This window comes from Elgaria multicarinata, chromosome 12 (assembly GCF_023053635.1).
Source record: "Elgaria multicarinata webbii isolate HBS135686 ecotype San Diego chromosome 12, rElgMul1.1.pri, whole genome shotgun sequence".
Classification (NCBI taxonomy): Eukaryota; Metazoa; Chordata; class Lepidosauria; order Squamata; family Anguidae; genus Elgaria; species Elgaria multicarinata.
The window spans coordinates 22,101,704-22,129,007 of record NC_086182.1 but is presented as its reverse complement, the minus strand read 5'-3'; the positions used below and the strand labels follow the sequence as shown (position 1 = coordinate 22,129,007).

At 40.5% G+C, this 27,304-nt stretch overlaps 1 protein-coding gene across 2 annotated transcripts in view; it reads left to right on the top strand.

The window, feature by feature from the left end:
- The window catches only part of CDON (cell adhesion associated, oncogene regulated), a 122,604-nt gene extending 105,520 nt beyond the window's left edge, over positions 1-17,084 (top strand). For both annotated transcript variants that reach the window (XM_063139543.1, XM_063139542.1), the window contains exons 15-20: positions 1,415-1,537; positions 2,450-2,677; positions 3,494-3,780; positions 7,648-7,727; positions 13,683-13,936; positions 15,050-17,084. In XM_063139543.1, the coding sequence (XP_062995613.1) occupies positions 1,415-1,537; positions 2,450-2,677; positions 3,494-3,780; positions 7,648-7,727; positions 13,683-13,936; positions 15,050-15,213 (1,136 nt within the window). In that variant the 3' untranslated portion in view covers positions 15,214-17,084. The remainder of the gene's footprint in view (positions 1-1,414; positions 1,538-2,449; positions 2,678-3,493; positions 3,781-7,647; positions 7,728-13,682; positions 13,937-15,049) is intronic.
- Positions 17,085-27,304: the final 10,220 nt, after the last annotated feature.

Sequence of the window (27,304 nt, the reverse complement as noted above, 5' to 3'; positions counted from 1 at the left end):
ACAATTGGGATCCCTTACCAGGGCTCCAGATGATATTGAACGCTCGATGAAAATTCAGCCCTATTCTCAACTTTGCCATAATGTGTGGAAATCAGGGGTGGCCCAGTCCTGCTTCCCCCATCCCCACATCTGAGACAAACATGAGTATATTGCTAGAGTGTAAATAGTACTTAATTGATTTGGTTGAAATACAATGATCCCTTGATACATTTCCCCCCATAAAGGCATATAGTATAGTTGGCAATAGTTCCAGCTGAAATAGATGAAGATAACATTTTAAGAAGCGTTGGTAGTATCTAAAGTAGGATTCCCCAACATGCTGGCTTGGGGATGCTGGGAGTTGTAGTCTAACACCTGGACTGCAACCATTTGGGGAAGGCTGATTTAAAACATCTTACTTAAAATATAAAGGATTCCTATTTATTAACACTTCTCATAAGAGCCAACATAAAAACTGAAAGTGATTTATAAGAGCTCACAAAACTCCAGGTGGTGTCTAAATGAAAGATTGGCTTGAAGCCAGATACAATAAAATTATTCCCTTAGATGAGCTTGTTTGGATTTGAATACCCAAAGCTAGAAATTGAATGAGAGTGCAGTATCCAAGTTCTTTTCACTTGCTATATTTTTACAATTATTTTCCCCTCCTAGTATTGATGAACTAGTTAAGCTTTTGAGGATGTTCTTGTAGTCCATTTAGAAGTGGATGACTACAAGTCATCTTTGTGACCTTTTACTTGTTAAAAATAATTCCTTTTTTATTCCCTCTTTCTATCATTAGATGGGCAGCTATCAAAATCAGTTGAATGTTGCAATAAAACTAAATATGATACCAAGAGTGTCAAAAACAAAGCTTAAATAAAATCAATCTGGAGGCAATTCATCATTCTACTAGGCCCCCACAACATATATACATACATACATATATTTACAAAAAACCAAAAAACCACAGACGAGAGCACTTTTACAGAGCACTGTTACCTTCGCGTGGCATGATCCTGGAATATTACATGGCTGTTCTTGCAAAGGGAGAGGCAACATTACTATGTGTTGGTCAGGTTCCAAAGCTTGAACAGCTGCATTTTGCCAAATTAGTCTTACTACAATTTGAGTTGTTCGTCTGGTTCAATCTTTGCCCTTAAGGTTCTGAGTTAAATAGTTGCCACATTCCTCCTTTCTGACAGACATGCTCATGAAAGCTGTAGAAATTTGACTTGGAAATTAAATTCTTTGGATGTGGGTCTGTAGATCTAGATTACAAACAGGTCATTCACTTCTGATTTTTGCTCAAATTTTAAGAGCATTTTCTGCAGCTTTTTAATAACTCCTTTTTGTTATTGTTTCAAATGGTCTCACAATCATGCTACTTTTATATTAAGCAAAGAGAACATCTGTCTATACTTTTTCTTTCTAGGCTCAAAGCAATGGCACTTGATAAGCCATCTCCAACCTGAAACATCATATGATATTAAGATGCAGTGCTATAATGAAGGAGGTGAAAGTGATTACAGCAATGTAATGATCTGTGAGACCAAAGGTGAGAAAACCATGTTAGTTTTTTTTCCTGATAGTCAATAATCACATATTATTTGCAGATCACTACTCTTCATCATTACAGGGTTGTTGTTGTTTTTAAAAAACCTTAACATTTCTCACTGTGTTTCAGCTGATTTAGTTAGCTTCTTGGTTTCATGGAGAAAATACTTAATTTTTATGCACACTATCCTACATGGGTTTTTAGAAGTTTGAGTTGTTGGAGAAGCTTCTCATCCAATGCATAAAATTGTGCTGTCTCCCAAACTTTACTTCAAGCCCGCTTATCTTCTGTTACTGCTATAAACGAAATGCTTCTGTTTCATCCACACTATTACACATGAAACAGCGAGCATCTCAAGAATGCACGTTAGAGAAAGAGGAAAATAGAACCATTTTTGTTACCAAATTCTTAGGAATAGCTTGAACTAAACCACTGTTGATGTATTTGGGGGTAGTAGTGGATAAAGATTTTCCGTGAAAAGATCCCCTTCCATCCATACTACTATGGTACATTTTTATATTTGATCACATCATTTCAAAAATAATGTTTTTGCTATTAAAAAAACACAGTTCTTTATCAAGAGTGGGTGGGTGGATGGTAAATCTTATTGTCCCTTTCTGAACCTAGAAATGGTAACAATTGTTCTTTAGATTGAGGACTGGTAAAATGTATTGCAATCCTTGCCCTCTCTTCTTTGCTTCATTGTTCTTGTGGTTATTGATGGTATCCCAAAAGAAATATGTATTATCCAGTAAATTACGACCAGAGATGTTTTATCTTCATATTTTATGTTACATTGGAGCGTGGAATTTGTGGGTCTTCATTGTCTCATGCATATAGCCAGAATAACACTTTGGTAAATTTCCCATTCAAAATTTGTGCTTGTCAAACATTTGTTTCCTCCCCAATTAGTGAAACGCTCACCTGGAGCATCAGAATATCCAGTGAAGGATCTTAGTACACCACCTAATTTGCCTGACCGTGGAGTTGGGAGCAATGCTGGCCAACCAAACAGTCCTGTCCGGAGTAGTGACATGTTATACCTGATCGTGGGTTGTGTCCTTGGAGTGATGGTCCTTATTCTGATAGTCTTCATTGCTATGTGCTTATGGAAGAACCGCCAGCAAAATGCCATGCAAAGTAGGTTATTTCTAGGATTCTTAATGTCATTTGCTGCCAAATCTAATGAGAATAATATTGCAAAGTAATATTTAAACCATTAAACCTTGCATGTCTATTTCAGTCACTGTAATGGTCACTGTTTAATCTCCATATTGAAATATAGTGTCTAGAGCCTTTTTTCCCCCCATTTATGACTCAGGACATGGAAATGAACTCTTGCAGAATTGCTTACTTTCACTTTCTAAAAAGATAGTGAAAGAAGTAGCCAGTGGACGAAATTATTACCATCTGCTTTAAAATTTATTTCTGGGGGTAGTGAATCTTACTCCTACATTTTCTTTCGTATATTAAGGGCACAATTTTATGAATATTCTGACAGAAAGTCCTACAACTCTCCGCATCCTCCAGCCACTGTGGCTGGCTGGGACATGCTGGAGTAAGCCTATGCGGCAGAGTCTTGCTATTTACTGTTTTACTCTGTACAGCACCATGTACATTGATGGTGCTATATAAATAAATAATAATAATAATAATAATAATAATAATAATAATAATAATAATAATAATGGAGTTGTACATGTTTCTGTCTAAACGTGCATAGGATTGTGCCCTAAATTTGCCTAAGGTAACACCAATTCTACTTGGCTCTTACAACTATTTAGATTCAATGATTAGGATAATCTGTATTGTAGTATCTGACAAACTACACAAAACTTAACACAGTAGAATAAGGGTCTTTATGCCACAGACCTTATCAGGTTCCCCAAAGCAGTGGTGCAGATCATGTGCATTTCCTGATATTGTTCGACTTTCTCCTGATTCTTGCTTTTACAGAGTATGACCCTCCCAGTTACCACTACCAAGGTGCTGATATCAATGGGCAAATGGTTGAATACACAACGCTACCAGGCACAAGTCGCATCAATGGCAACATACACGGAAACTTTATCAGTAATGGAAACCATAATAATGGTTGCCTTCACCTCCATCACAAGGTTCCTAATGGAATTAATGGGATCATGAATGGCGTTGTAAATGGAGGAACTGGTGTTTATTCGGGCCACACTAACTCCCTGTCCAGAGCGCACATGGAATATGAACACAACCACCACCTAGGAAATGTAAGTCAACTCTACACTTCATAGGTCTGGCTCTTGAATTTCTGAATTCATTAGAATGTTAGACAATGAAGAATGAAAATACTGTTCCTCTTAACAAATTTCATAGTACTTCAACATCTCTTTTTGAAGCTGAACTAGATAGTATGTTATCTCTACTAATGCTGAAAGTTTCAGATCTTAAACATTTTAAAATACACTTTAAAAGACATCTCATTTTTAAGACATCATAACTCCCTTGGTGTTACAGAGAGGCAGGAGGATCAAACAAAGTAAGTCAAAGGGGCAGACACAATGTTTCAACTTTCTAGGGACCCTGCCAAACTTTTCAAGTGTTCTAAATTCAAAATAAGGCCTGTGTGAAGTGTGGAGCTGCATGCATGAAGCTAACCGAGTGAACATACTCCATTGAGAAAAATTGATGAGATATGAAGCTGTGTCTCTATTGCTTAATATCTCTTATGTAAGCAAGTTATAACTCGATGTTATTACATAAAGTAGTGGCCATTCATGTAGAAATTGAACCTGTAGTGTAATATACATGGTAACTGTACTCTGTTATGTCCATACTTTTCATATAAATAATATGAATTAGCTGAAGACCTTCAGCTCCTGAGGGATATTGACCTTGATTCTTAAACTACTTCCCATTCTGTTCTAGACTTCCAATTTCTTGTTTGCAGTGTGAAATTGGTTTCAACTGGTGTGTGTGTGCACAATATGTTACCTATATACTAATTATGCCAATTGTGGTGCAGAAAAGAAAGGGGCAGTAATCATTAATAGTCAGGGGTGGGTTAGAAATTGCCACAACTTTTTATTGGATACAGCTTGTTTAGATTTGGCATGGTGTAGGGCAAGGATCCTGTCCATCAGACAGTCTGCCTCCTGGGTGATTTCTCAGCTCCAGCCCACATGCTGGCTTAATGCTGAGAGTGTCAGGACTCTCAGGCCATCACAATGTAGACTGATTAGTGTAGGTCCTTGCTGCAATCTTGGAAGCTATACCCCAAGATCCCTGATGAGGATTCCCCCTTTGGAGAGTGGTATGCCCTAATCCCTGCTTACCCCTGAAATAGATCCAGGTTAATGCAATAGAGTGGGCAGGAAAGTTGGCCACAGCAATGACCCCAGACACTTGTATATGCCCCAGGATCAGTATGTGTGTGTTTATCGATGGCATATTCAGTTTCCATGTTTCGGATTTGTGTTTTTGGGTTCCCGAAGGCTGTCAATCTGGTAACCCTGGTGAAGGTAATAGCTGGAATTATTCCTTGGCCTTCTCAATTTTGCTTTACATAATAATAGTAATGACACTTACTCATTGGATACCCTTCCCACCCACTCAAACTACTTTGAGATGTTGATGATCTGTTAATGAGAGGCTGGTGGATTCATGGCATATAGGTACACTCACATTTTTCACTTATACAAATTTAACGACGCCAGAGCTTCTAGGTTTATGACCAGCTGCTTCTTCAACCCCATTTCAGGTCTAACTTTTAAGCAGTGCTGTTAATTACATTGCAGTGTGCCAAAAGCTTGGCCTTGCTCTGCCAAAGCAAAATTACTGTTTTCTGAATGTTTGAGACTTGTTTGAGGTCTTTAAGAAGGAAAGATTATAATCAGATATCTGTGGGGTTTTTTAAAAAAAATACTCACTTGTTTCCAAGAGGAATTATTTGTGTATGTATTTATTAAATTTTATATTGCCTTCCCACCAAACGATGCTCAAGGCATCAAATTCCATAACAGAAATCTTACGTAAGCCCTTTATCACAGATGCGATGTGCTAGGACTTAGATCATATGATTGCAGCCTGCCCTCTAATGCCTTCCAACCCATGTGTTGGGATTAATACAGTCCGGCTCAGAGATAAGAGTCCAGGATGAGGGACGTAACTCTGGTAGTGCTTTATATAAATAAGGTGCCAGGTTCAGTCCCTGGCATCTCCAGGAAGGGCTAGGAAAGAATCCTGCCTGAAACCCTGGAGAACTGCTTTGAGTCAGTGTTGATAATACTGGGCTAAATAGACCAATGGTCTGACTCTGTGTAAGGCAGCTTTTACGTAAACCGCCCAGAGACCTTCAGCTATGGGGCAGTATAGAAATGTAAATAATAATAATAATAATAATAATAATAATAATAATAAAAATAATGTTCTTATGGATGCTGATTTAACAAGCTGCTCTTTCTATATGTGTAGCAAGAGTTCAGGGTGGAGAAAGCTGCTGAATTCTTTCTGGGGGAAATGTTCAGAAATTTTAACTAATACAATCTGATTCTGGCAGTGGGGAAAGGGCTCATGTTTCCTTTGGCAATTGAACATGAGCACTTCATTTCATGGAGAAACCAATTGTCACTCACACCAGGGTTGCAGGTCCCGATAACCCTGTAAGTCTTTTGCATTCGTTTTGCTTCCCTTGTTGCAGCACTCTTAAGCCCTTAGGTACTCGTTCTCTTTTAAATGCCAACTAAAACACTGATTTTAGAAGTACCAAAACATAAGCATATAGGTGATGGATGAAATTAAATGATAGCAAGAGTAACTCTGTGTGTGTGTGTGTGTGTGTGTGTGTGTGTGTGTGTGTGTGTTCCAAGGACATGAACTTAAAATGGGTGTTAGCTGGTTTCCTTTTAAATGCTTGTCTAAGGCCTGATCCTCTCTTCTACATTTGTACTCTGAGTAAAAATACTTGTACCTTTTAAAATCAAGTCTGATGCACATTTGTAGTTCATTATGCATCCCTTAGTTTAAAATATCCCAAAGCTGAGGTCTTATCCTTTCCTGGCCACTGATTCTGAATATTTTAAAGGGTATATGCTGAACTTTAGAGGCACACGTTCTTCAAACTTAATGAGAGCCCTCTGTATGTTGTACTTGGCTATCCACCCTACCAGAATATAAAGTGAGAATCTGACTTTAAGCTTCTAATGTGTGCCCTTCATCTTAAAACAACACACAAGCGCTAAATAAATAGTGTAGAATTGGAGGATTGTGTATGCCCTTTCAGAGGAACTACAGTTCCCAGGATTCATTGGTGAGGGAAAGCCAAAAGAGTTAAATATGTTTTATCATGTTGACATGTAGCAACTTGAATCCTGCATATAGGAGCAGCCTAGCTTTGGACTTGAACCTTGGATGTAAAATTGTCTTTCACAATCTTGATCCAAGTTAGTAAAAATACAGGGTTTTATTGCTACCTGTACGGCCTCATTTTCAAATCTTCCTCAAATCTACATCTACCAAGTATTCAGCAGTGAGGTATGTGTTAATCTACGCATTTTTATTTGCAAAGCATTCTGCAGCCAAAACCAACAACTCAAAATCCCTCTCACCCTCAATCACTCTTGGCTGACGAATGATTGCATCTGTAAAAATACAGAACATTTCAAAACTGAGTTTAGTGAAGCAAGCTGATCTAATCAGAGTAATTGCAAAAAAATAAAATAAAAATTGGACAGATTTATTCAGTCACATCAGCCATACGTACATTTTGTCTCCACAAACAGACACAGGTCTCCATTGAAGCAGCATTTTCTTTCATGTCTGTCATCAGTGTGTGGAGCATTTTCAGTTTTGTTAAATTAGATCTGGGCATTTCAGGCTGAACACAGGGCCAAGAAAATTACTACATACATCTCTAAGCTACAGCTGTTTGCTTTGCACTAGCACACATACTGAAACCTTTGCTTTGCAAAACAGAACTTCTGGCCCTGCAATGTACCCTGCCTTTCAGATGAATGGCAGCCTTCATTAGAGACTGGAATGAAATTGGTTGTACCCACTTGTCTAGCTGTCACAGATGCAATCCTTAATGACTTGTATTTATTCTGATTCTCCCTCCTCCCCACCCCCCCATCATCCAGGGCGGTGAAGTATACACAACGATGTCTCAGACCGACCCTTCAGAGTGTGCCAACTGCCGGAACTGTCGGAACAATAACAGGTAATCTGCCAGAGAAGAGAGGATAAAATGAGCATTGGCTCTCTGTGTTTCAGTCTTTTCCGATTACTCACTACAAATGTGCATTTTAATGGCTTTCAAGTAGAGGTTGTGTATTCCTGATGTTTAGGCATACTAAGATTTCTGCCACCTCAACCATGACTTGATGGAATTTATTGAATGCTACAGTACCATCTGTAGCATGGTACTGTGGCGCAGAGTGGCAGTGGTAGTGGGTACTGTGGCAGTGGTAGTGGGTACTACCACTACACACAGCATTAACCTCTCTTTAATCCTTAGCCCCCATTCCAGGCACTCAGTGTGGGTTGTAAGTTGGACATGATTGCAGCACCTTTCCAAATAAAATCAGACCAAAAGACAAACCATACTGTGAACTTGTAGTTCTACCCTGGCTACAAAAAGCACTGGTACTGTGGCAGTTACTGCATCCGAAACTCTCCCCACGGCCTGAGTTCGATCCCAGCGGAAGCTGGTTCTCAGGCAGCCGGCTCAGGTCGACTCAGCCTTCCATCCTTCCGAGGTCAGTAAAATGAGTACCCAGCTAGCTGGGGGAAAGGTAACTGCGACTGGGGAAGGCAATGGCAAACCACCCCGCTATGAAGTCTGCCAAGAAAACATCAGCGAAAGCAGGCGTCCCTCTCGGAGTCAGCAATGACTCAAGGGCTTGCACGAGAGGTTCCTTCCTTTTCCATTTTAGTCCAGCGCAAGCTACGGTACCATCTGGTGCTGCTGTCTCAGGATATAAATCTGCAAGATCTACACTCCCTTACCTTCCTGCTGAATATGGATAAGCCTGAACTTCTCCAAGTTTATCTTAACACCAACTTTTGGTGGTTATTTTAGCAGTATGCTTTCCAAAGAGTGAGACAAGCCTCCATTTGGGCAGGAGGCACAGTACTGCCACCACTCCTTCGGTTCCATCTCCCCACCACAGCCTTGTTCCCAGTTGGTGCATCATCGGCAACATCTCCTTGCCTTGTGATATTGCTTGCAACAGACCATTAGGTCAAATCTATTTTCCTATTATCCTTTTACCTTGACTTAAAATAAAATGAGACTCCAACATAGGCCAAGCACACCACGCCCCACAATCTCTGTACAGCCAAACAGAGCATGTAGATGAAATTTGTATATTTCCAGTTTGAAAATGTAATTTTTTTTGGGGGGGGGCGTTTTAACACAGAATTCCCAGTAGCTTAAAGAGCTCTTGTCACACAGATATGTGATAAGCTGAATGTCTCCAAAAATGCAGTATTTACATCTTCCTTTGAGGTACCTGGGCACCTTTCTCCTGAGGCCTCAGCTCAGGGGCAGGCTGAGCACCACATCCAGTGTTTCAAACTGTAGCATCAGACAAGGGAATTGCCTCTTTTAGGATACGTCTCTTCATTGTTTGCTGTTGCATAGTTCAGTGTGAAACTCTCAGGCTAAAAGGGGAAAAGCTTGTACATAAAACAGTTCTTTGAAACAGAGAACCAGTTTATGCTCAGTAAGGGCATTTTTTGTGTGATGCAGGGCAAGCTCCATGGCAACCAGATGTTAAACAACACTTCAGCGAGGCTTTATATAATCACCAGGTTCATATGAAAACCATCCAGTGCCACAAAACTCTTGGCCGCCATTAACGTTTTGTTTAATTTTAAAATCTCTGCTTTGTGGGCAGCATGCCATGACGTTTGCACATGTTGTGATGAAGTGTGCAGTTCCTTATTGTGTGAAATAATGCAATTCTGTAGACTAGTCTTGAGGAAAACAAAATCCCATGATAGTAACAGGCGTATTTTGCAAAGTTCCATATTTTGCAGAGCGGAGTGAAATAGCATGGTTTTGGCTGAACTAGATGCACGTGTCTTCAAAGGAAGCGCAGAGCTTGAAAGATAGCAGCCTTTACCTTGTGCGGCGCAGTAGCCAGGGGCAAACATGTAGCTGGTTTTTGAACCAAAGATGGACAGCCTCATTTGGCTGGTTGACTCTTGTAAATATTACTATTGTTTTTATTATTTGAAATGACATGTATGCTCGGCTTCGTCCATTTTCTTCTGTTATTATTATTATTTATTTATTTATTTATTTATTTATTTATTTATATAGCACCATCAATGTACATGGTGCTGTACAGAGTAAAACAGTAAATAGCAAGACTATGCTGCATAGGCTTACAATCTAATAAAATCATAGTAAAACAATAAGGAGGGGAAGAGAATGCAAGCAGGCACAGGGTAGGGTAAAACTAACAGTATAAAGTCTGCACAACATCATCTGCTGCCCCTTATGCCTGAAACGCTCTTCCAGAACATTTGAGAACTACAAGTTCAATCGCAGCTTTTAAAGCTCAGCTAAAAACTTTTCTTTTTCCTAAAGCTTTTAAAACTTGATTTTGCTCTGACTTTTATACTGTTAGTTTTACCCTACCCTGTGCCTGTTCGGTGCATTCTCTTCCCCCTTCCTATTGTTTTATTATGATTTTATTAGAATGTAAGCCTATGCGGCAGGGTTTTGCTATTTTATTGTTTTACTCTGTACAGCACCATGTACATTGATGGCGCTATATAAATAAATAATAATAGCAATAGTATACAAGCCTTGAAGAGGTCCAGATGCTCACTTCAAGGTGATTTGGATGTTTAGGGGAAATTTGAGTAGAACTAGTAGGAACAAAGATAATAACTTATATGTGGGTGTATGAAGATCGTTGGATGTCTTAATTTTGTGCCAGCCCCCCCTTCCTTCACCTCCAACAGTCTAGGAACAGGTACAACAAAAACTAGTCAGTCAAGTGTGCCATGTGTGCCCCAAGCACTCCTGTGCATGTATAACTTCTATTTATGTAGGTTTTATGGGGCTTAATTAGAATAAACTTGCAAAGAAAATATGTATATAACTTGAACAAGACATGTTTTTAGTAAACATTCAATCACAGAAATATGCCACAATCTGTCCTTCTGTGTGCAAACAGCAACAACAAAAACATGGATCTCTTGCTTGTAGCTCAAGCTCGCGTGGTTCTGCATCTCCAGGAGCCGAGTGCTCTGGAAGTCTCTTTTGCGGACTCTTTCTCAACTTTTATTTCACAGGGCAATCTCAAAGCAGTAAGAAAACAGTTCAGAGTATTAGCCCTGCAACAATATAATTAGTACAGCTATCAAAAATGCAAAACAATGATTCCCTACCTCCTTGAAATGCTACTGTACACAATTAATAGTTCAATTTACCTTCTACAAGGTCATAAGTGCTTATAATTAAACAGAACTCCCAATATTCAGCTTTCAGCAGAACTGTTTCTTCTCTAGCCCTCCCTCTGAGTGAGAGCCCCGCCCAAGGGACTAAACCATCTACTCCATAGGGGTTACACATGCACTTGCATTCTTTGGTTTTCCCAGTCTAACTGCAGCTCCTGTTGGTGTATCAGATGTTGCTCCACAGAAACACTCAGCTTTCAAGTGTGGCTCTTTGAGGAGAGGAGGGTTCAGAAATACCAGTGCACGGGTGGAAGCTCAATCAGCATCTCTTTAGGTCCCACCCTTCCGTGGCTTCCTATTGGCAAACATTGTGCACAGTGGCTGACTTGAAGCTGCCGGCTGTCTGGGGGAACACATGGAATGCCCAGGATGAGTCCTAGGGCTAATTTGGTCTTGATTGACCCTTCTGGACCCTTAAATCAAATAAACTCAGTGTTTGCAGATCAACACTAATGTTTGACTAGTTGGACTATTTAAAATAAACCTGAAGTAATGGTCCTACTTTGCAGATGATAAAATGTACTCCTTGTATTGCTGTATATTTTGAGCTTAGTGGCTCATGCAGTAAGGGAAAACTCTTCATGCAAACACTTTGAAGTTTGTTTGGGTCAGAATATAGCCATTTTCTTCCCCCTCAATATAAAACAAGCGGAAATTAAATGGCTTAGGCCTGAGCCTCTCTTAATTCCTTTGCTGTCAGCTTAAGTAAGCACAGCTTCTAAAACAGATCGTTGTATTGTAGAACTGTATAGTAGCTTCATGTTGCCATGATTTTTTCCCCTTGGTATTCATGCAGTACAGGCATTCTAGCCTTTCTGTATTGAAGACGCATGTAATGGCAATCCCAGGATTGCACAACCAGAGCTTGTACCGTAGTTGCCTGTGTTCTGAATCATTCAAGTATTTAGAATTTGGTTACTTTAGACACACAGCATTAACCTCTCTTTAATCCTTAGCCCCCATTCCAGGCACTCGGTGTGGGTTGTAAGTCAGACATGATTGCAGCACCTTTCCAAATAAAATCAGACCAAAAGACAAACCATACTGCAAACTTGTAGTTCCACCCTGGCTACAAAAAGCCAAACCTTTTAGCTATTCAGACAACAAGCTAAGCCATGGTTAGGCCACTAACCCTTTTGAAGCAAGTGGTTAGTGAGCTTGTTTAAAACGTGGTTTTGTAGCCACCATGGTTAGGAATGGTTCACACCACACGCTAAGCTTAATGTTTAGCTCAAAATGCTTAATCACTGTGGCTTAGTGCGTTGTCTGAACAGGTTCATAAAAATGCTGTTTAAAAATGCTGAGGGAGAACATTTTCTCCATTGTCTCTCCAGCTGACAAAATTTAGATGGTAAATTAGTTGCCGCAGGGAGATGTTTATTTATTTATTTATTGCGTCTCTAAAGTGCCAAGTATGTTCATGGCACTGTATAAATAATAAAGCATTTCTAAGTATGGTTCTGCTTCTGTGGCTAAAGAAAGTTCCACGTAACAAAATTTCATTCCGTAAAGCTAAATATTATGTAGCTTTAGGATGTATTTTGACAGCCATTGACAATAAGTGGTGTGGTTGCCAAGGAATAATTTGAGACAGCTGCATGTTAATTATCTCCTTCCTACGAGAATTATGGAGAGCAACCAAACCATAACACCAATGAGAAATGAATGAATGCCATGGAAGTATACACCAAGTCTCTTCCCCGCTCCCCCATCCAGTTTGGTGGAAGAGCGTCTCCTATGCTTTGTTTCAAGCTCTTGTTTAACTTATGAGTTGAGTCATGTGTAGAGTAGTTCCATTGCAATCGATGGGGCAAGTTAGTCATGATTGAGACTGGATCCAATGTAGTATCTTTAAGTTGCTACCAGGCATCTTCTTTTGTAGCAAGAATAAGCTTCGGGATGCAAATGTTAAAATACGGACTGGAAGGAGTTATCAAAATGACAAAACATTTCTGCTGCTTCAACTATTCACTTTTTATCATCGTTTAAGGGAAACATGCCTTATAGTTCAGATGTTCAGTGTCACAGATTTTCAGTTCATACGTCTGCCCTAAATAGACGTGGGTGTGATGTGGTTTTTCACTAAATGGATGTTTAATTACAAATAATATAGTAAGTGTTTGTTAGCATTTACCATGAATGTTGGAAAAACAAGTTGATAACCGCCCCAGTGTCCTTGGAAGCTGGTACTCCAGCTGCAAACATTTATAGTACTGGCAGCTTCCCAACTCTTTGGATTAGTGCTGGGCATATCTACAAAGGATTTTAGCTGTAAGCTGCCTTTTTTGTTGTTCAACGGCTAAGTAACTTCAGCTATAAGGAATTGACTTCCTTTCCTGTTCAACTAGCCTTTCACAATCCAGAACGAGAGAGAATTATTGAAGAGTCTATTCTGAGAAGAGTCAGAAAACGTGTTCTCACTCTCTGGGTTTACAATGGTGAAGAATCCAATATTGAATGTAATAGCTCTGTCAGTAGTACTTTAACAGGGGGCATGTTACTAATTCAGAGAGCAAATTGGCATTGAGGGTCACTTGTTATATTTCCAAAGTTTATCCTAATCGAAGAAAATATGCAAGACCGCACTTGGCAAGTGATGGTAACAAAAAGAATTATCTGTGTTTTACTGCTTGGTAACAACATTACTTGTGTGTAATGTTCCGTTTTTCAGTGTTTTCGTTTGTTTGTTTTTCCTTAGGTGTTTCACTAAAACCAGTGGCACTTTTGGCAGCAACACTGTTCCTGTGATGCCCATCATAGCACCTTATCAGCAGGACAGTTTAGAAATGAAACCATTGAATCATATGATGGTCGCTATGTGCTTAGCATCCTCAGTCGCTGGACGCAACATTGAGACAGAGGAAGACAGCAAGGAGAAAGTGGAGCCCCCTTCTCCTCAGGACTCCTGTTGTCAAGAAAATGTGAATCCGCTCAATACAGATTGTATAGAAGGTATGCAAGAGTTTTGGGAAGGTGGAAAAATACAATTGCTCTACAGTGCATATTAACATGCTGTCTCAGCAAGTAAACTAATTCTTACTACTTTAAGTAATACACAACCTACACACACTGCAACCTTACAACCATTTGTGCACAAATAGTTCCATTTAATCAGTATGTGCATTGATGATTAAATGGCATAATAATAATGGCCATAATGGCTGGACAGAAATCAACTTTTCTAAATTGATCTTTTCATTCGCTTTTGGGGGAAGGGGGAAACAGCATTTCTGTGAATGAATGAATAGTTTATTTGTTTGTGGCACAAAGACCATTACAAAATACAAAGTTGCTAACATCGCAACACACATTATTTACAATATTCATAATCTTTAGGGTACAATCCTTTATTATCCACGGAGACAATCTGTAGATCTTTCTAGGGGTGTTCCGTTTGTCTGCAGCGCCCGCCCTTTGCTATCACACTGGTGACATGCATGTCAAAGTCACAAGAGTAATTTCGGTGATTACATTATAACCTGAAGTACTAACAATCAATAACTGGCACTATCAGATAAATGTGATCTCTGATGATAGTTTATACAAGGTTATTAGGTCAAATGGTCCTAATACAATTGGCTTCTATATGACTGCAGTTTACTTACTACCAGAACATCTTCACTTGACTGCACCAAAACCAAAAAAAGCCTGAGATCAAATAAGTCAGCTTCTTGTGGCTAACTATCCATGTGATGAGAGCTAGTGTTCCAGTGGCTTTCAGGTGTTTTGCTAAATTATGAACTTCTTTAAAAAATGGAATTCATCCAATGCTCTCCTCTGATTTTGTTGTGATGACTGATTTATTCTATTCTCTGTGCTAATTTATTTAAATCTTTGCCAGGACCACCTTCAGCTGCAATCTTATATTTCAACAACCGAGATTAATCAGGCTGAAAGCTTAGGCTGCAGGAAAAGGGGGTGCAGGAGACGTTGATGAGTCAGCAAATGGTGTTCTTGCTTGTCAGCCTGCTGCGGCTTGCATGAGGCCTTTTGGGATCTTGCTCGTTGTTGGGGTTGCAAAAGTGGTAGACAAACGGATACTAATAGTTGTGCTTTGATTTGCAGAAAGCAATGCACATTCGGAAACATCCAATTGCATGTTGAGCTGGAGCCCCCTCATTCTTCAGCCTCTTCCTAAAGACTGTAGCGAAAAGACAGAAAGGATTTCAAATGGCGTTTCATTGGACAGTTTGGGGAGCCTTCGACAGCTCCAAATACAAGAGACTTAAAGAAGGCTCTTCCCTCCCTACCCCACTTAAAGCCAGTAACTGCACAGCAGCGTCGCTGAAAGGGACTGACAACAGGATGTTAATTATAAGAATTGCTATTTATTTTTTGTTGTAGTGTCCTATGAATGTATGTTTTTAAAGCCTTTTTCATATTATTTATGCCTTGTGAAATTCCTCCCACCCCTCCCAGGGTGAAATCATTGTGACTATCTGAGGGGTATGTACTAATTTTGGGGGGACATATTAGAGTGTCCTCCAGTTGTCATTGGAAAAATACAGTTGCAGTATAGTGTAAAAAATAATAATTAGGAAACCCACTGATTGGAGTAGTTCAGGCCCAAGTTGATCTGTGGTTTATAATTTACAGTTCAGGAGCATAATCCAACAGGATGGTCCCATGCAAATGGAAGCAGAACAATTCCATGTTAACTATTACAACGTATTAGTGAAGTATTCACCACCTAATTCTAAAAAACTTAATATGAAACCTTTGAGTTTGCAATGGAAGCATATCAATCTGAATTCGTTCACTCTGAATACCAAATGGTTCTCAGTCAGTTCTAGGTGAATAATGCCAGGCCTGCAGTAAAGCTTAAGTCAGTGTAGGAAGGGTATGGCTTGATGGCTTTTTAGCAAATAAAATGGTATATAGATGATAATAATAAATATAAATATTGAATTCTTGCCTTGCTAGTTCCAGATAGCAAGAGGCACAAAATAGAGAACATAATATTACTGCAGCAAGAATTATTGGCAGAAGCATATGTAGCCTTTACTGCTGGGTGGGTGGAAGAGTTGAGCGTGGGTATTTTATACCAGCACCTTTGTTGCCATTCTAAATGTGTGTGTTTTCCTTCTGTGTTCCTTTAATATGCCCTGTACATACAGTACATGCTTCACACTCTTTGGATTGGGTTAGCTTGTCTAATAACGTTGTAGGGTGCTGTGCAAAAAAACAAGAGGGGTGGGGAGAACAATTGTATGCATCTATGATATAGGAAAGCAGCCAGAGTTGTGCTAGATTGGAAATGGGTCCTCCTCCCTAAAGAAAACAAGGTGTCTATTTCTGGGGATTGTTTTATAGGTAAATAGGTTCATAGATGCAATAAACTTTTTAAAAAATAAAGAAGCAGAGCTGATGGCGAAGTGATGGAAGAAAATGACCAAAATGAAAGAAGTTCAGAATATTTGTCCAAATTAATCTAAAAGGAGTTAGTACTTTTTAACTTTCTCATTATTTTGTCACTAATCACCAAAAGATCCGCACTCAACAGAGACAAGTTTGAGGAATGAGTTAGATTGCACCAACTGTTCCTGTGAAACAGGTGGTACAAAACATCCTATAAACAAATCAAAGGCTTCCATACTCGTCTTCACTAGAAAGTGGTCAAGAAAAGAGTTCTTACTTTGGCTGCTTTGTAAATACACTGGAGCATGGCACAATCAAGTGTAGATTAAGGCCTCTGATGAAATGTGTTCTCACTACATTCTGTTCATTTGATTTAGATATAAGCTTCAAACTTGAGTTCTTTGCCTTGGGCCTTCCAAAGATTACTGTGATTATACTGTATTTTAATACCTTGGAAGGTGGGGATTAAAGTAGGGCAGCCAGGAGAGAGGAGTTGCAGAAAGTGTAACGTCCACGCTTCATGTCTTTGGAGAATGGAATATCTGCTGCAACCTGCACTATTAAAAGTGTGGTGTCAAACTTGCCACTCCCTTGTACAATAGCTGTATATGTGGCTTTAAGAAATCTGCCTGTGCTGCTCCGAACAAAGCTGAAGGTGCAAATGTGTGTGCCACAAAGCTAGCTGCATATTTTCCCTCCTCTCCTAGTTTTAACCAGCGTTATAAAACCTACAAACAGAAAAGCCACCTTACGCTTGTAAAATACCTTTTCTGGGAATAAGAGGCACATACTTCTAAATTTACAGTTGCCCTACAGCAATATGAATTCATTTTCCTAGCTGGGGCCAGGAAACAGAAACACCCCATGTGCCGGGGGGTGGGGTGGGGGGAATGGGGGGGGATAGAAGAAAGGGCAAAGATGCCCTAATAGAAATTGTGAGAACCCTTACAGAAGAGAGGAGGAGGAGGAGGAGGAGCCCACGGGTGCAATGTTCCACACTGAGTAACGTTTGTGTATGTGTGAGATTAAAAAAAGAAAAAAACAGGCTCTGTATTTTTATAACTGTTGCAGCAAATGTCAAATGCTGTGTGTGTATATAGTGTGTGATTATTTTATATAATATATGATGTATATTATATAATTTTATAAATAAGGCTCCCTAATGAGAATTCACAGCATTTATCTGGGTTACTATGCAAGGACACTTTCGGATAGGGAATTGGTACAAGATATGATTTGGTTTACTGTCAGACCTACAGAATGTCTTTGTTGTCTGTCTCCACAGTGAACTTGATAATGGCTTTAGACTTCAAAGAAATTACTTTTCAATTGCCTTGGAGAGGGTGTCTTGCCCCTGTAAACTACTTTGCCCTGTTTAGATACAGTGTCCCAGCTGGTTTGGACATAGATACCTTTTCAGAAAGCAAGAATGTCAGGATACTTTTGATGTAGGAATGTAAGGGATCTGGCATCGCTTCAGTAACATGGAGCCACTTTGATTCAGGAGACCCAGGCAGGTGATATGAGTCTTAGATGTTGAACTGAGAGTCATGTTTGGAGGCTGGGAAAGAATCTGCAATCGATCATATTAGCAGAATCTCATCAAGGACTGCTTTATTTGCATTATGTGACACTGTTTTAAGTGTTTTCCCCCTTTATTGTATTTTATTTATAAAAGTTATATATTGCCTTTATATTTCAAGGGGATCATGCATTCCCCTTCAATCATAGAAGTGTATGAATCTTAGAAAGCATATACAGGTGATCCAGTTTCTCAGATCCAAGTGCTCATTCAGTTCTCACTCTCGGATTCTGATTAGTTACTTCTGTCCCGGAAACTAGAAAAACCTGTTTTTACTCATCCTGATGGACAACATTGTACCATCCTACTTGGTATCCAGTTAAGTTGTCATTGACTTTTAAAGTTTGCTACACATGATATTTTTGTGGGCCTTTCTTAAAGACTCCAAAGCACTTTCTTCAGACTTAGGGTATCTCATTTAAAATCTTTAGAATGCCAGCTTTTTTGTATTTCTAGTCTTTAGGTTTACAGAGAGCGCTTTGGGACCCAATAAGTAGAAGCCTAAATTTGTTGTTTCATTTCTCATAGCATCTTGGCCTTATTAAATTTTCCTTGAATGGCTGTCCTGCATTTTTCTCATTTACAAAATTATCGGAATATATGACTGAGGCAGAGTAAGCGTTGCTTAACTGCCATCAATTCTTTGGTATCTGGAGTTCATTCTCATGAAAAAGAGATACAAATTATGTTAATTTTATGCAACTAAGACAGAAAAATGTCAACTGCAGCACTTTCCCCACAAATTTTGAACTTTTCTTTTTGTTCACCTTTTGGCCTTTAACTCTTTAGAAGTGCTTTTGACAATTTAAGAATGAGATTAACAGATCCAATTATTCAGGATTCTGCAACAGCTATCCATGTTTAGTTTGGTGCTAATGAGTATGTAGGTGTGCCAGTTTTAAGTCACAGGTACAGCCTGTACTTTGCCTCAGATGGTCTCCAAAATTGCTTTTAATTCTCTCCCTAAACAATCATTTGCAAGTATGTCCTGTCCCATTAAAATCCGTATGAGTTACTTCAAGAAAATATGTTCAGTAGTATGTTACCAATACCAGTAGTTTCTTGAACCTCCACAATATTTTTTTTCTTGAGCAACTTTCCTGATGGTACGTGTCTGAGCTATGGAAAACCACGTAAAGTTCTTATGTATCAAAGTCTCCCCCTCCAGTCCTTGAAAAGTCATTTGGCAAAATTAAAGTATTGCTGTCTAAGCAACAAGTGTTCTTATATTTGTACTTTCGTTGTTTTGCAAATAAATGATTTAAAGATGCATGTCTTTTGTATTATATAGAAAAATATACTATATTTTCCTTTAAAGGTTGTAATATTCTTTTTTTAAGAATTGTACATATGTTTAAATGATGTAGTTTTAGGCAGGATTTTCCTTGTGTTTTTAATATTAAAGAGAATGCTGCTGCTTTTGTCTAATGTCTGGTGTAATAATTACTTCTGAGGTCTGGTTCTACAGGTTCCCAAGATTTAAGTCTGAGTTCTCCAGAATTAGTGTCTCCTGGTACATTGTCCAATATGTTACCACTTTACACAACTTTGTTTAGACTGTAAAAGCATGTGCTCGTGCAAGCACACACAGACACATTTAGCAGTGCACTGCAACATACCTACATGTCATAAATGGAATGAGTAGTGGGTAAAAATCGTGTTTGCCCTGAGCAAAGGGGCATTTTTGGCAGTGCCGGCTTTGGAATACTCTCTCCAGAGAGGTTTGCCTGGTGCCCACTTAGATTTCATTTCACGGTCAGGCAAATGCTTCTCCCAACCGCTGGCCTTTTAAACTTTTCTGTTTTATTTCGATTATTTTTCTGCCATTTGTTTTTAAGCTTACTGTATCATTTTATAGTATGCTTTTTAATTCTTTCTAAGCCACCCTGATAATGTATTTCAAGGCTGAGGTATGTATCTTAATATGTATAAGAACGTTTTCATACGAATTTACCACAATCCATTGTTCGGCAGGGTTATAGAAATGGTTACCCTAGTAGGTTGGGTGGCCTTCCCCAACCTCCAGGTGTCTTGACTTCAACTTCTTTTGGCCACAGCCATCATGGCCAATGGTCAGGAATCCTTGGAATTGTAGTCCAAACCTTCAGGTGGTCACCAAGTCGGGGAAGAATGAGCTAGGGGGTGATCCTGCATTTGAATCTACTTTGGTATGTTTTCCACTGGCCATCCCATGCCCAGTCCCTTTAACCCTGGATTTTTGGTTTTTGTAAGAGGATCCACAGGTGATCAGAGAAAGTTCCGTATAGAACAACAACCAAGCACTTCTCATGTTTGCCTCCTGGGGAGGCAGAAGATTTTGCTGACTTCCACCTGTTCCAGCAGGCAAACATCAGAACACAGGATCTTAATTGTCAAATTGACTTTTAGTTCACATGCTAGGAACACATGAGTTATATACCAACAGGTGTTTAGTGTCTTGTGTCTTATGGATCCATTTTATCTGCAGTGTTCTGGCTTTTAAAATGCTCCCTAGCTTTAATTGTCAGGTTTTAATTGTTTTGCTACCTTTCAGTGTTAAAAAGGGTTACAAGTGTCTTATAAATTAAAATGTGTACGCTCTCAGAAGAGGCCAAAAGCACACTACAGTGTCCATTTCAGAACCTCCATCCTTCCTGCTCCGTTACACTACACAACTTTATTGAAGCTGTAATTTCCACATCCCAGAAATTGGGAGAAAAATATGGGATGACTTAAAAAATAATAAAGTGTACAGCTACATTCACAAGAGCTTTTTAAAATCTATCTAAAATATCTATATCCCTCCTTTCTGCCTGGCAAAAGACCTTTAAGGTGGCTGACAATAAATGAGGATGTATATATAACAAGATCCTTTAAAAAGAGGCTTATGAAGGCGCAGGGGAGAAACGATGGAAAACATCAGTTCTCGGGGCATTAGAAGTTGCTGGTTATTTTCTCATGGTTACTGACAAAACTGACTGTCAAACCTGCAGAAAACTAGTAAAAATTGAAATTGGGCAGTCTAGGAATCTACTCTTAAGTCCAGTCCTTCCTATAAAGATAGGCGTGATGGTTGATAGCAATCCAGGCCTCCGTTACTTGGAACTGGGACGATAGATTTCTCAATACGGTTTTCCTAATCCCAAGTCGTCAATGTGCCGTTCTTTCCATTCACCCAGATCTTTCTAATTATTCTCATACATAAGTCTTGAAGTGGTATTGGTTATACAAATGTCTTCATATAATTGCACAGAATTTACAGTATTGTGGGCTAGCGCAAGCCAAGTCCTAGTTGGAATCATGGACAACGATTGGTGTAAATGAATGTGCAGTATAGGTGTACCAAACCATAAAAGTGTTCTGTACACTCCAAGAACTGACGATCAGACCACCTCCTGTCGAACTGAAACTGATTGTGACTTGTAGCCTTGCTAGTTCACTGAAGTTCCCTCCAGCTATCACTTGGGCAAGCCCTAGCAGCTGCCATTTTCAAATCTGGTGTTCCCTAGTCCAGACCCTTGGAGAGGATTTCTGTGACTTTTAAGAGTGGCATGGAAGGCAGGTTTTGGCTCAGTGCTGTTTTATTTCCTACGTTCCTAAGGGTAAAGCTATATCTGGTGGAAATACCTATGCAACTTTTAAAAGGAAGAGAACCCTTGTGGTAGGGTGATCAACTGTCAGGATTTCCCCGGATTTGTCCTGGTTTTTGTTCTTTCCATGGTGTCGGGGATTTTCTATAATTTTCAATAATGTCCTGGAATGACACACCTTCCCCTTTAAGGCTGCCATTAGCATGGCAGGAGGGAATGACATGCTTTCTTGAGGCACATCATTCCCCCACCCCGAGCTCCAATTGAGGTCTTAAAGGGGAAAGTGGGTCATTCGTGGACATTATAGAAAAGGCCCCAATTGGAGTGGATGGTGGTGGTGCAGAATGAAATCCTTTCCCCTCCTCCACTCCAATCGGGTTCTTTAAGGTGGCGGGGGAATAACGTATTTTCTGCAGGACTCAGAAAGCTGCTTCCCCCCAAACACACGCTAGGTGTCCTCTTTTTTGGTTTCCCAAATATGGTCACCCTATGGTAAACCAACCAACAAACGAACGAACCTCAAAGTAGATCCTACAAGCCTGAAACCTTCCCACCCTGAACTCGATTCTATGGCTGTCTGGAAAAGGCAGCTGAGATCTATGTTTGGTCTTCCCCAGTTCCTGTTTCAAAGCCCTTCCTACAGATGAACAATTGTCCTCTTTTTTGGTTTCCCAAATATGGTCGCCCTACCTTGTGGGATCCGGGACTTTGCAAATGTTGCTGAACCCGTATGGTGGCCATTGGGCTAGGGCAAGCTATAAATCTAAATCATGTAAGATGCAGCAAGTTGCCTGTTTAATAAGCTGTTTGCAAAGTCTTTCAGCTTCCAATGCCAGATGCAAACTGTGTGTATGTGGGGGGGGGGGGGTGGGATCATTGTACAAAAAAATGTATTGTGTACTGAAATGTGATAGCAAGCAGGAAGACTGGTGTGGAGGTTTGGGAAGGAATGAATGCAGCCTCCCACCATTCCGTTAGCCCAGCTGGTGAATAAAATGGCTCTGGTTCTTAGCCGGTGCCTTGTTTGCTGAAGAGACTCATTGTTCCAGTTGCTTAGGGGCCCTGTTTTATTGGCCTAAGCAATGTGCTACCAAGAGATGACAATGCAAGGATTCCATAGCAGATGAGATGGGATGGGCGCTTGCTGCGAAGGCAGTTCCCACAGTGTTGCCGACTGTCCTCTTGGGAGACAATGAAAGGAATGTGTCGTGCAGTAAAGTAGCTGTTGACATCCCATGTTCTGTGGGCACAGGATTAAAACTAAGAGAGATTAATCTGATGAAGTCGGCATTTCTGTTAACATGTGTGCCCCTGGCATTCAGACAATGAACAGCCCAGAAAGCTTCGGCTATTGTATGGTATAGAAATTAAATAAATAAAAAAATAAGTAAATAAATAAATAGCTTGTTCATCAATCCATCTCTCTGTCCTGACCATTAGCTCACCCCTCTTCCATTGGTTAAGCTAGGGACTATCAGAAGTCACCATCACAGCTGTCTCTACTACAGCAGTGGACTTCAACTGGTCCAGATCCAAGACCTGCCTCGGACTCCCAACTTGCAACATGGGACCTACTTTCACAATTGCCCAACATGGCAGGAACAGGTTTGCTGAGACCCATCTACACTGATTTTGCGACCCACATTTTTTTGGTTGCAACCCACCAGAAGTGGTTGCTTTCGTTCCGAAGTGAGAACATTCTTGGAACAAACCAATGTGGAGCAGCTGCTGGTTGGCTGGTTAGTGAGTGTATCTATCACGTCCCTTCATGTCTTGAGCAGAAGGTTCAAGGAGCCTCGCAGCAAATCCATAGGAACAATAAATATATGGCAAGGGTAAGGAACCTATGCCCCTCCAGATGTTGTTGGACTCCCAACTTCCATGGAGCTGGCTGTTAACAATCAGAAGTACATGTGAGAATACTAGTGCAAATGGTGCTAGCCTTGCTACTGAAAAGAGGTTCCTTGCCAACAAAATACCATATTAACAGTTGGGACATGAAGCCTTATTCCAAATTTTGGATATTAGCTAAAATATAGTAGCCCACTTTCCATTCCAAAAGGCAAGTGACTGTAACATCTAGTGGCAATGGCATTTTGAAAATAATTCTTAGTTTTTTCATGTATAGTTTATGTAACCACTGAAGAAGACCTCTGTTGGGTCGAAACGCATGTGGTCTTTAAGTGTTTTGGTCTTTGAGTGTTTTCCAATGGCCTTTGAGTACTAGTCAGTGCTTTTTTAATGTTATAGTATACAGCTTTACCGTGGAAGTATACCTGAATTCTGGGAACTAGTGTGACTTATCAGTATATTAAAAAAGTTTTTATAATATCTCACTTACCTCTGTAGTACATGTTAGTATGGATAGTGACACAATCCAGCCCTTTCCCTCACTTCACTGCCTTGACATTAAGGGCCCTAGATAGGCTTCTCTTTGCTTATCTGTGAAAAGTCGCATCTACTGCAGAGTTGGGGAAATGTGTGTCCCTCCCATCCATTGTTGCTGGTCACCAACTCCCAGCAGCTGTAGCCAGTAGTCAAGGATGATGGGAGTTGTAGCACAACATATGAAATGTCAGGATTTCCCCACTGCTGCAACAAAGAGAGAGAGGTGATGACGAACCTATCACCATTTCTTAGAAGGCACCTTGCAGTTGCTTACAGATAAAGCAGTTCTCTCTTGGTCTAAGATTGAACCAAGGGGCAAAATGTATTTGCCTAAGTCCAGGGTGCAGTGGTTGTGCAGGGGGCATCGAATTGGGAATTACTCTTTCCGTTAATCCGCTACTGTTCTGGCCTGGGGACTCAGCCAGCCTACTTCAAAGGACAGCGAGGTCATCTGTGAGTCCGGGATGAGCAGAGATGTCATCGCCATCTCATGAGATTAGCAGAAGAGTCTCCTTGGCTCTAACCAGCCAACCTGCCCTGTGATTAGCTGGAGCTTGGTGTCTGATCCCTTTCATCAAGAATGAAGATGAAAACTCAGTGAGGAGGGAGGGAGCTGTGGCACAGATAAATGTTCCCTGCCTCATCAGCAGATAGATCAAATACAAAGGGGGCTTTGTCAGCAGAACCCAAGGAACAGACCTTGTGAAGATCTGTAAGAGATGTCCATCAGCACAAGCGTCCTATTGCTCTTCTGGCCCCAAAGGGCCCTCTGACTGTCAACTGGCCTAGAAGGTGACCATTGGGGAAAACAGGAGAATCTGCCCCTTCCATAATGGTACGGTTACAACTTCTTAACTGGGACTGTGCTTCTAATATCTTTTAAGCAGGACTGTTTATATGGAGGAATTAAATTGGCGAATTTTGGCCTCTCCCTACAGATTAGGCCATATGAATCAATGGGCTCAGTTTGCATCATTTGCATCATGGGGAGTGAAAAGGTGACATGACCGTTGGGAGCTGCACTTCTCGACAACAACTCCCTGGCTTCTGGTCACACCAAGCATTAACAGTACCTTTTCTAGCCAATCTTAGGGCGGGCGGATTTGGCTGAATCCTAAACAAAATCGGACTGATATGGACAGATTCAGGGGGTGTTAGATTGGAAGTGCAGCTCCACAGAAGCAGACAATCTGAATTTGAACCCTCCTTAAGTTTTGTTTGCGATTCAGATTAGGAGGGGCGCAGACAGCATCTGCAAAAACTTTTCCCTCCAACCTCTCCATAGAAGGATGATATCAGGGGGAGGGGGAGGATGAAATATAATTTGTGACTGGCATCACAGCGAATGGCTTTATCAGAGCTCTTCAATCCCAGGTCTTTGGAACAGGACTAACTAATGTACTGCAGGACTTTCTAGTATTCAGCAATCTTTGCTAGTTCTTGGAGCAGGTATGTTAAAAGAGGTTTGGTGGAGTCTGTAGGACCTGGGAAGGTGTTGAACTGGGTGTTTGTTTGGGAAATGCTGGATGTTCAAACCCCTCTTCCCCTGTCACTGTATGTTCCACATTCACCCTTTGTACTTTGTACTTTCTGTAACTTTGGTAACAAGTGAGCAGAAAATAAATGTCTTAAACTGTATTTCATTTCTCATCACTCCCTAGACCCTGCACCTGTCCTTCTGAAAAATTTGCCCAGAGACACCTCTATGACATATGCCAATTTTCATATAAATTGTGACTCAAATAAAATAAACCCACACACAAAGAAGGATAAACAAATCACTACCTTCCCCCCAAATTTGAAGACTCTGTTTCCAGAAAAAACATGGCACCTCTCCTCCTGATATTTTGCAAGTTTCTTAGCGAGGGCTGCTTCTGTGCTGTATCTTATCTTTATAACAACTGCAAATAAGATCATAGGGCAATTACAGTATCCTGTTTTGGAAACTGCCAAACTGGAAAGAATGTGTATGCACAAAATCCCCTGCACCTATTCATTTGAAAATTAGCAGGCACAATCCCTTCAGAATGGGCAACCATATGTGTGTGTGTGTGTGTGTGTGTGTGTGTGTGTGTGTGTGTGTGTGTGTATATATATATATATATTTAAAAAACTGATAATTCCCTTCAAACATTAAAGGCACTTAGCAAAAAAAAAAAAACCACTTGCAGGGTTCATCCCCTACTATGCCTGAAACCTTCATCCAATTTTGTCAAACAGAAAAGCTTTTATAGTATTTTGTGGATCTCCACGGAGATTCGGATTCAGCCCCCAAATTGAATCAGGTGGCCTGCGAATCAGTCTGAGTCAAATTGGGCTGTTTTCCAAATCGGAGTCTGGACTGAATCTTGTGGGGCACACCCATATATAATAAACGAATTAAAAGCTCTGGCTTTCAAGATGCAGCAGCTGCAAACTTTGTAGTAGTCCAGAATGACTGCATTGGAAACTCATTTTCAGTACCATTACATGTCTGTGGGTTCAAACTGCAGTGCATCAATAAGGCGGGGGGGGGGGGGAAAGTCCCTGCTGTCTATTTCAGGGCTGGAGGACTCGTTGCCTCTCCAGATGTTTTGGCCCACAACTCCCATCAGTCCTAGCCAACATAGTCAACAGTGAAGGATCTTGGGAGTCGTAGGCCAAAACACCTAGAGGACCACAAGTTGCCCATCCCGGATCTATCTGGCAGATACCTATAAGTACGTCGCTTGTGCATGCAGTGAATAAGCCCTATAGGATCATCCTAAACTGACTGAAAGTGCGTTAAAACCTGTAGCAGCCTCTTGGATCAAAAATAAAGCATCCAATTGAACTGAACTCCAAGCCAACTTGAGAGACTGCTGGAAAAGAAGGGTAAATACTTTCTAGTTGTCCAAAAGAGCCCAGGCATGTCCCACCCACTTACTTATTCTCCCAAAACACTTCCAGTTGCCTTCTCCTCCTCCTAAGAAAAGAATAGTTCTATACTGTGAGTGCATCAGACAGTTTAACAGCATCAGTGACACCTATCCTTCGCCATGGTCTTCTGCATGCCCACTGAGTATACAAAAAAGTCGGCATCTGTTGGATAACAAAGTTCTGTCCCACGTGACCAAACTAAGATCTCTTGACCTCTTCAGCAACCACGTGCAAATAAAAGTGTCTCGTCTAAGGCTTCCAGGCCGTCGTCCCTGGACCAAAAAACAGCCCTGCCAGCTTTTACAAAGAGGAAGGAAGGCATCAATTCCCTGTCTTTTCTGTCTGCAGGAAGGCAGCCTCCAGATTTTTCATCGGCTCTTCACTCTTTCCTCCAGCCAAGGTGCGCTTTGGTTCTGTGGCTCACGCTGAAGAGACGGACGTCCACCTTCAACGAGGCAGGAACAACAGAGTCTGTGGTGGGGAAATCCTTGCCAACTTCATGCCAGAAGGACATCTCCCTCCCAG